Raw genomic sequence first — 13283 nt, 5'->3', positions numbered from 1 at the left:
TGATGGACCCAAGAACACTTGTTAAATTGGGACTAGGCAAAACATCAGCTCCTAAGTGGAAGGGGAGCAAGACGTGGATATACAATGATGCCCTTGCTCCTTCTCTGGAGTTCAAGAGTAGCGGGAAGAGCGGAGTTAGCTTGGACTTCTGGCCTTTCATCTTTGACTTTTCCCAATGACTTCTACCACGGAAAAGACTTTGGGAGCGGGGCTGCGCTCTTGCCTTTCATCTTGAGTGGGACGAACAAAGAGTTTTACAGTTCTTGGCCTATGAGTTAATCCGCACACTGTAGTCCCAGATCCTGGAGTCATGCATTGAACCCAAGAACCAGGAGCACGCTTGGTCTGGATCTGTTCCAGACACCTGCTTGTGACAGACCGTACTAGGTTTAAACTTAAAGGTTTTGGGGTGTTAAATGTTCATTGCAACCAAACATTTGCAGAAGAATCTCATCACAGGATGAAGAAAGAAGCACGTGAGTTCCACCCCTGGAAGAAATGAAGTGGCGCCAGCGTGCATGTGAGGTGCTTATATACCGTTCTGCTTGTCACTTTTGGTGAGGAACTGAGTTGACACAGAGTCACGTGACACAATCTACCAGTATGCAGCAGCAATGCTTTGTAAGCATTTCAGATCCAGTCTAGCATGTGGGGATATTCACAAGGTTAATAATCTGCAGTAAGAAGTATCGATCAGAACGCAAAGAACTGATGTTGGTGAGCAGGTGTGGGGCTTAACTGTGGCTCCGCTCCATCACTTCTGGGGAAGAACAAAGCCAACACAGAGCCACATGGTGCCACCTAGGTGCGTAGAGGAGCACTGGTATGAAAAACGTTCAGATCCAGCCTGGTGCTCAGCAGAATATCCTAAAGGTGAGGAATCTGTGGTTAGGTGTATCCTTCATCAAAGTACACTGGAACAAAAAGATCCATGAATTTACAAACCATGTGTTAACAGCAATATGGAAATCTGCCTATTCAGTGTCAATGTCACATAGACTTAATAATGACCCAAACATTTTTATGGCAAAGCTGCTTGTGCCTACTAAAGTGGAGCTCTCTGACAAATGCCTTTCCCAACTTCCAGTCCCCCAATAGTCATGCTTCAATGACCTCTCTCTCTTCGTTCTAACTTAAGGAAGTCTCTGTGGACCACATGATGAGCCGGCAACCAGCACTCAAGCAAGTGAACCTACTACCGTAGTAATAAATGCTAATATGTAACCATTTACCCCATTACTCAAAGAACTTATCAATACACATGAACAAGATGGTATACTACAATACTGTCGAAAGGGTGGTGAGGGTTAGTGATGCCACTTATGCTAAAAACCCATGTTAGATTTGAAACACTGGATCCAACTTTACATCTATCATACACTTTCCTAACTGAACAAAAACTACCAAGAAGGTAGACATTTACAGCTCATCGTATTCCTAGACCAGCATCACTGTTCCTTTTCCATTCCGTCTTGCTTTTAGCCCACGCGGAGGCATTCTAAGCGATTTAGAACAACTTGCTGTGAATGGATGATGGGACAGAGTGCTGCATGCCCTTTTGAAAATCCACAGAGTTTGGTGATGCTAATCTGTTTTTTTTCTAAACTGACTTTATTTAGGTTACAACTGCTCCCCCCAATCAGCAATTTACATGGTTCTTTTTAACAGACATGTACCAGGTGATTAAACATTCCACTATTGTCTCATGAAAGTCCAGTCTGAAATACATGTTAACTCGAAAGTCTCTGCTGCCACCCATCTAGGCTCAAATGTTTCCAGTCTTTCCATTTCTGTAGCTTCAGGACCGAACGCTTGTAAGTTATTTACATGACCAAGTCACATAACTTTGCATTTCGATGCTGAGATACACTCATGGAGGACTTAAATAAATGCCTACCCATTGTAATGGTCTTGATTCTTTCTTCAAGGCTGCCACTATTACAGAAAAGCCTGCACTCATACACTGCTCACACCAGAATATATTTACATGTACCTTCAAAAGCAAATCAACCAGGGTCAGCATTGCTATAGAAATTTTACTGGAACCATAGTAGATTAATGAGAAAAACTGCTTTTTTCAACTCCACAAACTTAAACAGCAACTTGAGTAACAAGGTTGTTTGGTAGGTGTGAATATTAATGGTATATTGGACTATTACAAATATACTTATTGGTAGTCATACATGTAGATTTTATTAATATCCGATCACCAAGAATTCTATCTGCTTCATATGGGGTCTGGAAAAATCAATTACAGGGAGTCAGAATGATTGTCTTTGGCATATCTACTGCTGGCTTCTAATTGACAATGTTCAAGTGGTTCCAGCCTATGTCAAAAGCTCGGTTTGCATACTTCTGGTCGACATCTGCAAATCTGAGATGTCTTTAAATCAAAGGCTCTTGGTAGCCCTTATGTGCTACTACAATCTACGAGTGATAACAGTTTCAACTACTGTACAGCTGAAACATGTAATGCTTCACTTCATGATAGCTCTTCCATCATTTTGCTAACATTGCAAATCACTCCCACTATATATACTAGTCTCATAGCTGATCATTTTATACCAGCCCTGTGCTTCTAATTTTTCATCACAAAGAGCTAGCTTAATACCGTACTTACTCATGCATATGAATGGGAATATAGCTACAGGCTTGCAATAGTTTTCATAATGATATACATGCATTGTTGTGGTCAGGACAGGCAGGATCCAGTAAGGGTTTGTCTACCAAACAAGCTCACTGTAGACACTTTGTGACTTACTTTTTTCTTTCTTCCCTCCATTTTGCAATGTCTTCAGGAGTATCCAACTTGATCTTCCTGGTGCCCGGTGCATGTGTCTGGAAACAAAGAAATGTTTTTACCTAATTGGTAAAATCACACTAAAGTAATAGAGCACAATCTTCTCTCCTCCCTGCCTACCTCAAAATCCATCTCTTCTTGGAGGTGACATTAGAATTCCCTAAAATATGTACCTTAAACCAAATTCTAGAGGCAATGTAAACATCCTCATTGGTGCAAAAGAGACCTCTATCTACTGTAGATTTAAAACGTCAATATTAACATTAGGACTAAAAGTTTAATTGGGATGGTTGATGGAAGGGGTTAACACAATCCTTGGTCTACAATGTAATTAACTGAATTGTTCATTTTTCACAAGTATTGCAATTGTATTTATATTGCACTTACTACCACTGACTAGGCACTGAAGCGTTTTATGCCAGGCAAAATGCTGCTCTGGAAACTTAAGGTTAGTGGAATCCAATGGTTCTTGTTGGTTATTAGGATTAATCGTGTGCTCTCACGGAATCCACTGCATGCATTTACTCCAGTCTCTTTGTGTAGTTGGTAGCAGTTATATGTTCATTAGTGGGTATCTGCAGATGGTTGGTGGGGATAAAAGACAGCTAAAGGAGATTAGGTACTGTTAGTTTTTAGGGCTGGCTATGAGTTTCAAGGAAAAAGACGTGAACTTGAAATAAGTTATGGGCAATTCACTAAATACAATAACAGATTAAAACAAACCTCCATGTGACTTAGAGAGGGCAGGGTTTTGAGAAGGGGGGCATACAAAGGATGGAAGGTAAGGAGAGGGTCATTCAAAAGCAAAAAGAAGAGGCAACAACCAGGTTTAAATCAAGGCCAGTTTTTCATCCAGGTGTTTAGTAATATTGTGGAGGCTTTTTGAGACAGCAATAAGACTGAAGATGGAAAACTGCACAACCATCCCGGACTGCTACCGAGGATGATGAAATTCATGGAGAGGTAAAGCCACATTATTTCTGAGATCATGAGAGAATGACTTTTAGGGGTATGAGGAAAAGCAATGTGAGTGTCTTTCTTGATTTGTGAATTTGTCAACAAATAGTGAACTGTTCAATTAATTATCCTTCTGTAAGGAACTAAACCATTGGCCCCAGTCTGATTCGGTGCCCGGAGGTCCATTAGTTTCAGAGCAGGTTCTTATGCTCTTTATTTTTGTGTTAACCTTCTGACTCGCAGCGATCTCATCCTATTCCCTTAGTAACAGTATATTTTTACCAGCCAATATTATTATACATCTTCAAATACAACATTAAAATTGTTTAATTAATGTCCTTTTACCATTTCTTGCATCTCTCCCTTCTATACTACCCCAGTAACTACACAGATGTCTGCAGCAAAATGAAACATTCAATTTCCATCGATCTCTTGCTAACGTCAATCAAAAATATATATTTTTTTTATTGGGGGAATGATTGATTTACACCATGGAAGATGTAAGACTAATTGTCTGGTCTACTTTTTCCATCATTGTCAGTAAAGGAACACACTACTTTAATTTGAATTTCTAAATGCTCTCTTTAACTTCCTTCATAATACTTTTACCAAAGTCTGTTTTTCTTTCTCAAATAGTGGATAACGTAGAAGCTTATTATTCAGTATATTCAAACATTCACATTTAGAGCCATATAAAACAGCATCTTGAAAGCAGCACATTTCAATTAATTATATTTTACTTGTGCAACAATTTTTTTTGCACAACATTGAATTACTAAAGCGTCATCTCGCTAGAGGCACAGGAAAGTACTGCAAAACACAAGCAGATGAATACTAATATAAATCGCATGCCATAATTATTAAAAACAGGTACGATTAATCTGCACTAAATTGTCAATACATTACCTGTTACGAAGGACATAATGGCTATACACAACGACTTAAGAGAATGGCCAGCAAACGAGGAGGACAAGAGTTTTATAGGCCTTTCTGTATTAAGGCAACAAAGGAAGGGCCTAATGTAGAGTTAGGTGTTAGCTGGTTCCACAGCTTTAACATTCATACAACAAAACTGATTTTGCCATGATGCACACATCTGGACATCCTGACGTATACCTATTGTTAATAGGTTAACCGAAACATGGCAGGTTTACCTGAGCTTCATGCTAGAAATCACCCAAAAGCCACTACTGTTACCTTTTTTCACAGCCCTATTCGTAACACGTTTTTTCTCTTCCATTTTTACTGAAGTTTGTATCCTTGTGATACAGAGTTGCAACGCGAGCCAGGAACACAAAGACACTAAGCTATGATTGATAGCTTTCTTCAACTGCACTGGGAGATACAACTTCGGCTTTCACCGAGCGACCATCTACCACAAGATGGAACAGTGTGGACACTTTCTAATCTCCAACACCCTGAGCCCTACATGAGTATAAATAGCTCCATAATACAGTATAGCAAAGATAATCAAATAAGAATATGTTACATCCTATCTATCCATATAAACAACAAAAATGTTAACAAAAATACAAAACAAACAGAGGAAAAAAAATAAAGCAAAATCAACACACAATAAAATCTGCAATTTTAGGCACTCTAGAACTGCGACTAGACTTTCTTCTACTCTCAAGAGAAGCTGGCACTGCACATGCATTTTCCAGATATGAGCACTCAGCACGAGTGGGTGCAATTTGGCTTGTCTCAAAAGAAATAGGTGAATCCAGGCACAAACATGTCCCACCACCTCTGGTAGCAGTTTTCTTACACATTTCACTAGACCAAGCAGACAAATCAAAGTCCTCAACATGCTGTGGACTGGCCTTCAGCATGATGTGAGCTTGATCATCTGATGCATAAAAAGCTTCTCCTGGTTCACCATACTGTTCCAAACAGAACAGCAGCAGCTTTGGTAGCTTTGGCCACATTGACAGGCATCATAAACGCGGATTTTTCTTTGTTTTTCTTTTTAAACTGCATTTTATTGATTTTCAAATAAACAATAAATAAAGCAATAAAACATACAGTGCTAGAGTTTTGAAGATATTAGTCCAATGGTTACAAGAAGAAACTTCCATACGTAATCACAATGGAACTCCCCCACATGGTTGTCAAGTATCTGGTATGAAAAATCTCCCCAGCATTCACCCCTCAGCCCCAGGGCCCTCGTCCTCGGACGGATCTTCGTTTTCATTAACTTTTTCAAGCAATTGGGTCCAGAGTAATATCTCTTCAGACGCTTTGTCATCCGTTCTTGACAGATGCATATGTTGCTCCTCTGCCACCCCCCATTCCGCCACGACCTGGAGCCAGAGAGCCACCTGCGGGGCCCTAGCTCCCATTCACCCAATTGCCACTCTGCATTTTGCCAGGAGTAAAGCCAGGAGGGTAAAAATGTGTGGAAGTTTTCGACCCTTTGGCCTAGTCACCACTCCCAGTAAACAAGCAGTAGGCATTAAAGGAATCACTATTCCTGTGGCATCCTTAATTCCTGGGGCCACCTGCTCTCAGTAAGATTAGACCTCTGCACGCTCCCATACCAGATGCAAGAAGGTGGCACTCAGTACCCCACACAGCTAACATTTAGCCTCCCTGGAAGGATCTATCATGTTTAGCTTATGAGGTTTTATATAGGTGCGGTGTAAAAAAAGAAAATGGAGTATCTTGAATCTGTTATTACAAGAAACTTGTTCTACTCTCAACAGAAGCTGGCACTTCACATGCATTTTCCAAATATGAGCACGGAGTACGACTAGGTGCAATTTGGCTTGTCTCAAAAGAAACATGTCAATCCAGGCACAGACTTGTCCTACCACCTCTGGTAGCAGTTTTCATACACATTTCACTAGACCAAGCAGACCTCCATGAGTCCAACGCTCTTCAACATATACATGACCTCGCTGGCAGTCACTGTCCGAGACCATGAGATGAACATTGTGTCATACGCCGATGACATACAACTCATCATATCCCTCACTGAAGACCTGGACAAAGCTAAGAGAAACTTTCATACCGGGATGAAGCGGTCACAACCTGGATGAAGGAGAGCTGCCTCAAGCTCAACTCGTACAAGACCGAGCTCACATCTTTGGAAATTCTACCACAGCCTGGGACGGCCCCTGGTGGCCCACGTCGCTCAGTGTACCACCTACTCCGACTGACCACGCCCGCAACCTAGGAATCATTCTCGACTACTCCCTATCAATGACCTGACAGGTAAACACAGTCACCTCTTCCTGCTGGCACACTCTCCGCCAACTCCGCAAAATCTTCAAAATGAATCCCGGTCGACTGCCGCAAAATAATCACCCACGCCCTAGTCACTAGCAAGCTCGGCAACGCATTCTACGCTGGTACCACAACAAAGAACATCAGGAAACTACAACTCATCCAAAATGCCACTGCAAGACTCATCCCGAACCCCCCCCCCCCCAAGAACACATCTCCCAAAACCTGAGGACCCTCCATTGGCTGCCAGGAGAGAAGCTAATCAACTTCAAACTTCACACCTACAAGACCCTGCAAAACATCGGACTGCCTACCCGAACCATCTCATCTCCTTCCATAATCCCGCCAGATCCGTCCGCTCCGCCCAGCAGGCGTTACCGAATGTTCCACGCATCTGGAAAAACCACTGCCGGAGAAAGATCTTTCGCATACCTTGCAGCTAAGAGCTGGAACAACCTGCCCACGCATCTCAGACAAAGCCCATCTCTCACCATCTTCAGGAAGAACCTCAAAAAATTACTCTTCGAATGAGGCCCAGCCCCACCACCAGCACCTTGAGACCCTCACAGGTAAGTAGTTGCGCTTTACTCTTTTGAATTACCTTATTGAATCCCACCCTGAAGCGTCTTCGGTTGAAGTGCGAGCAGGTTTGCTGGGGGGTGTTGTGGAAAAGTAGTTTCGCACCCTTCGGGCAACCACTGTTCATTGACATCAGGACATCCATCTTGAATATGGCATCCATTTTGTGATTGCCTTAAACACTTCGTCTCAGAAGAAATAGGCAGAAAAAGATACAGCTTGAAAGCAGCTGCATTGCGTGATACGCCTAAGGCCAGATACCAGACCGCCCACATACCTGTGGTTAAGCCAATACTGAGAAAAACTAATTTCCGCCGAATAACTTGCGGTTGGAACAAGGTCATACCTGCCGTTATCTGCACACTATTCTACGCCTCAGCTGTTGACATTTTTGTTTGTACGCAATCCCCCACTCCTCTCCCCTGAGGCATGCAAATACCTGAATAGTGGAAAATTACTGAACCTCTGCCATTTGCTTGCATGTAGTAGAAAATGTATAAAGGCTCTATGCCGCGCGAAGTAAGCCAGATTACTCCTTAACCCGCTTGGTGAAGGAGCTCTCCCTTAACTCGAGTTATTGAATAAATACCTTGACTCTACACCTCGGACTCTGTCTTCTTCTTCTTTCTATTTTTTTATTACAATTAGTAAGAAAATTCAGAGGTAACTTAAATTATTTACCACATTTTTGGCGCCCGAACAGGGACTTTCCCTTCTCTACACGCGCCGGTCTTGCCGGTCGCGGTTCTTTCCCCTATTTTTTCCTCTCGACGGACTTCAGGTGCACCCAGTGGGGATTTCCCATCGAACTCCCTCAGAGATTCGGGGGACGGACCGAACCCGGCATACATATGAGGCCGTATGAGAAGCGGAAAGTCCATACCCGAGCCCGACATCGAGGAGTTGAAGAGTCCAAGGCGTCTGAGACCCCTTCTGAAACGCGCAGCGTCTGGATTTGATCGAAAACTCAAGGTTCTGCTTTTCGGTGAGTACTACTGAATAGTATCAAGACGTTTTCTGGTCACAGAAACGGTAAAGATATAGGACGTTAAGAATGTCATTATTTGCTAAATTGAAGGGACGATCTAAAGATAAAAAAATTCTAGAGAAAGAGATTGCACTCCCATCTAAAGATACACCAGCTAGGTTTATGTATAATAAACATGGTATGTCTGCAATTATATTTTTTAGACTTATGGGCAGAATACACCAAAGATTTAGGAGATCAATACAGGTGGCCAAGTACAGGGACTTTTGATATAGAAAGCGTCCTCAAACTAGAAGAACAACTGTTCAAGAGAAAAGCAAGGCAGGCCCAATTAGAGTCTGTAGAGAGGTGGAGGAAAGAAGCCCATAGGAGGCAGGAGAAAGCACAAGGAAAAGTTGAGAAAGCACAGAGAATGTCAGAGAAAGCTAAACAAGATGAACTACAGGAAACGGGTAAAGAGGTAGTTCTTGAGCAAGTAATAAGAGAAAGACAAGGAAATGTTGCAGGACTATATCCCGTACTGTCACAATGTGAGGACACCTATCCCAATAAAGTGAAGAAGAATTCCCTTCTTCCCAGTACACCTATGGCTTCTGATGATATCCCCCTCATAGATTTACTGGATGTACCACCTCCATATTCCACTAATATGCGTCCACCCCTACCCGGCCCAGATCAAGTAGTGTCAGCGCCCCCGGCATCATAGAGGATCTTTCTGAGGCCGCAAGACGTCTCTCTTTAACAGAAAAAGAAAAGAAAGACGAAGCGGTGGGGGAAGACAAAGAAGGGCAGTGTCCACATGACCCTTTATATACAATATATCGCGCTTTAGATGAAAAGGGAATACAATTAGTTGCCACCTGGATGAGAATAGAAAATATTCCTGCTGTACAAAATCATATCGATGGGATGATCGAATTCATGTTGAGGGGGGAAGATCCTATTCCTTTCGAAGACGTTATGAAAGGAATGAATAAAAGACAACAAATGCATATATATACCTTCATGTTGTACCTTTTTGCTCGATATTTTCAGTTTAAAGAATTAAGAAATCCCAAGAAAGTGGAAGAATTAATAAAAGAAAGAAGACGAAGGGGGAGAGATAGGGGAAAAAGTAGAATTAAGACTAACAAAACTATTAGACCTCATGAGGGAGCATAGACATAAATTTAAAGAAGGAGTATTGACACCAGAAAAAAAAAAAGACTGCCGGTAAACAACATCCCGTACGCTCTGTGCCACCCCAAGGAGATAGGTTCGCCCCTTTACCTACGTTTCCAGAACCTCCCACTAGCGAAGAATTATATGATGAAACAGAAGAAGCCCTCGACTGGTTCCTTGAGCAAGAGCCCCCACTGACAGTCGAGGAACAGGAACTAGTCCGCACTGCCACATTGTGGACTTCCCAACCAAAAATGTATAACTCAGATATTATATCCCAGTTATATTCCAACTTATCCCTCACTCAACGCAGGTTGGCTAGCATGTATATGACACAGCATTTGATGACATTAAACAAAGTATTCAGACCCCATCAATCAGTCCTTGAAGATCTATTATCTAAATGTACTTCTTTGTCCTTTGTACAAGACCCAACACCGTTTCTAAACACATTTTTAGATGCAAGACAAGAATATCATGATGAGGTAGCCAGAACACTCCTCAGGTCACGCTATACCGATTTAAGGGGAAAAGAAGTATATCGACAGTACCCCCTTAGAGAAGTCCATCCTAGAACGGATGCCGCTAACGCATTACACAGGGTCTTTGTGTACACCCCCCTTACTAAACTAGAAATAATGAAAATGAAGGAAATGGTGCCCTCTCACTCCAAAGACCCTGCTGGGTTCTTTAAGAAACTCACAGACGTTCTCACCATGGGAACATATCCCTTAACAGACATAACTATTATATTAAAAAATGTATTACCTTCAGGAATTTATGCTAAATTAAGGGGACAAGACTGGTTGGTTGAAAATACCAATTTGAATTGGGCCGTTCTTCAGGGGCTTGACAATGGCAGAACTCCAGGAGCTGATATACCTGATGAGATAAAAAAATTACCGGCCCTTATTCTTAAGGTGTTGCCCCAACTTCTTGCCACCAGGAAAGAGGATTGGGACGCCATCTCAGCCTGTAAACAAAAGATAGGTGAGGATACAGGAGATTATTATTCTAGACTGGAAGAATGTTTTACTGTGAATAGCGGCCTTAAGCCAGATAGTGACTCTTACCCACACCTTTTTGTGTCAAAATTAGTGGAAAATTGTCTCCCAAAATTAAAAGAAAGAGTTCAAAAGATTGAGAGTTCCTGGCAAGCTCAAAACCCCTCCCAAGTCTTACGAATACTGCAATATCACCAGAATAGACTAAGGGAGGAGGAAGAATACGAAAAAACTAAAGTAAAAGAGACTAAGTTGAGAGCACTGGTGGCACAAACTATAGCGCCCAAACTGGGGTCACAGCCACAACAACAAAAGAAGGTTAACAATTCCAAAGGTGTATGTAATTATTGTAAAAAGCAAGGACATTATGTTAAGGACCTACAAGGGAACGTGACTTGCCCGGTCCTGAAACACAACTTAGCTACGGGAAAAACTACACCTAGACCGCACTTCCCCCGAGAACAGTATAGACCACAAGGGGGAACGTCCCAGGGACAGAATCAGGGAACACAGCAAACAACACAAATGTATATGACTGAAGAAAATACTGGATACGCTGATTTCCCCAGTTTTCTATGAGGTTGCCCAAGGAGGGTAGAGGATAAATTGCCCCTTATTCCTATACCTGTGGACCAAGCTGGCCCATATGTAGACGTTCACCTCCTGGGACAAGACAAAAAGTTCTTATTGGATACAGGGGCAAGCAAAACTACTATTGATCATAATGAACTCCCACAAGCCCCACTTTCAGGAAATAAACATGTTTCCTTAGGGTTTTCTGGCCAACCCATTACAAATAATACATCTGAACTCCTACCCCTGCAAGTTGGTCCTCTTACAACAACAACCGATCTCCTTCTAACAGACGCTTGCCCCGAAAATTTACTAGGCATTAAACAATTGAAAGAATTAGGAGCTATAATAGTGTGTTCACCCCAGGATGTACGCCTTTTTCTTCGAGATTTCAAAGGTCATTACACAATCAGAGAGTTAGATCCCCGGCTGGCACATCTCCCCACCGAATTGTGGGCCACAAGTTCCACGTCGGTTGGGCTAATGGCCATTACACCACATAGAGTTATAGTAAAAGACGGAGTTATATTACCACGGCTTCGACAATATAAAATGCCTCCACAAACTGAAAGAGATCTTATCTCCATGATCGAGGACCTCATTGCCTCGGGGGTGGTGATAGAAGTACCATCAAATACTGTAAATTCTCCTGCGTTACCAGTAGCAAAGAAAGTACACAAAGGAGAAAATTCTAGTTATAGGCTTGTTGTTGACTTACGGGAACTAAACAAATGTGTTGTATCTCAACGTCCTGTCGTGCCAGACATCTCTACCCTTTTAACAACAATTGACTGTGAAGCAACACATTTTACCGTCATCGATCTTAAGAATGCGTTTTTTAGTGTACCAATTCATGAAGACAGCCAATATTTGTTCGGGTTCTCATTGTCCGGAAGGAGTTTCCGGTTTACCCACGCTCCACAAGGATTTACTGATAGCCCGAGCATCTATAGCCAGGCATTAAAAAGACAACTAGACACCATACAAATGCCTAACGAAACAGCTCTTTTACAGTATGTTGATGATTTACTCATTACAGCTAGATCTGAACACACATGTGCCGAAGCTTCATTAATTGTGTTAACGTTCCTTACTGAAAATGGTCACAAAGTATCACTAAAGAAGTTGCAATTTTGTCAACAGCAAGTGGCCTACTTAGGGCACTTGCTGTCGAAGGAGGGGAGGCAACTAACACAAGAAAGAATACAATTGGTGCAAAATATACCCCAACCAAAAACGCAGAAACAAGTACGTGAATTTATAGGATTAACGTCCTATTGTAGACAATTGATCCCCCAGTTTGCACTAATATCTAAACCACTTGTAAAATTGACCACGCTAGAAGCAGGCACAACACCCCAACTCCCTTGGACAGAGGAACATACACATGCTTTTCAAACACTAAAAAAGGCAATGTGTCAAGCTCCTGTACTGGTTACCCCTGATTATCACAAAGATTTTACACTATTTGTCACCGAAAAGAACCTGACTGCCTTATCAGTTCTGACACAAGAACAAGCAGGAAGACAAAGGCCGTGTGGATATTTTTCATCCACCTTAGACCCGGTAGCACAAGCCCTTCCTGCATTCCTAAAAGCTGTAGCAGCCACAGCCCAAGCTATTAGACAAAGCAACACTATAGTGTTAGGACATCTGCTGATAGTAAGAGTCCCACACGCAGTGGAACTACTACTCAATAGAGCATAGACCCAACACCTGACAATAGCAAGACTATCAGGGTATGAACTGACACTATTCCAACCTCACATTCAGATATTTAGATGCAACACTCTGAATCCTGCGACACTTTTACCTCTTCCCGAGAATACAGAAGAAGTACATGATTGTATAGAGGTGACTGAACAAGTAACAAAACCACGATCTGATTTAAAGGATATCCCCTTACAGGATGCAGAAGAGAATATTTATGTGGATGGCTCTTGTAAAAGAACAGATAAAGGAGAACTAAGGGCTGCCTACGCTGTCACAACAA

The 13283-nt window shown here is 42.1% G+C and overlaps 1 protein-coding gene across 1 annotated transcript in view; it reads right to left on the bottom strand.

Annotated features, from left to right (window-relative positions):
- The window catches only part of NUFIP1 (nuclear FMR1 interacting protein 1), a 243974-nt gene that overhangs the window by 154926 nt on the left and 75765 nt on the right, over positions 1 to 13283 (bottom strand). The window contains exon 5 of the mRNA XM_069205411.1: positions 2762 to 2838. Coding sequence (XP_069061512.1) covers positions 2762 to 2838 — 77 coding nt within the window. The remainder of the gene's footprint in view (positions 1 to 2761; positions 2839 to 13283) is intronic.

This window comes from Pleurodeles waltl, chromosome 8, assembly GCF_031143425.1.
Source record: "Pleurodeles waltl isolate 20211129_DDA chromosome 8, aPleWal1.hap1.20221129, whole genome shotgun sequence".
NCBI lineage: Eukaryota > Metazoa > Chordata > Amphibia > Caudata > Salamandridae > Pleurodeles > Pleurodeles waltl.
Note: the sequence above shows the minus strand (reverse complement) of the source record. Positions and strands in the feature narration are given on the sequence as shown.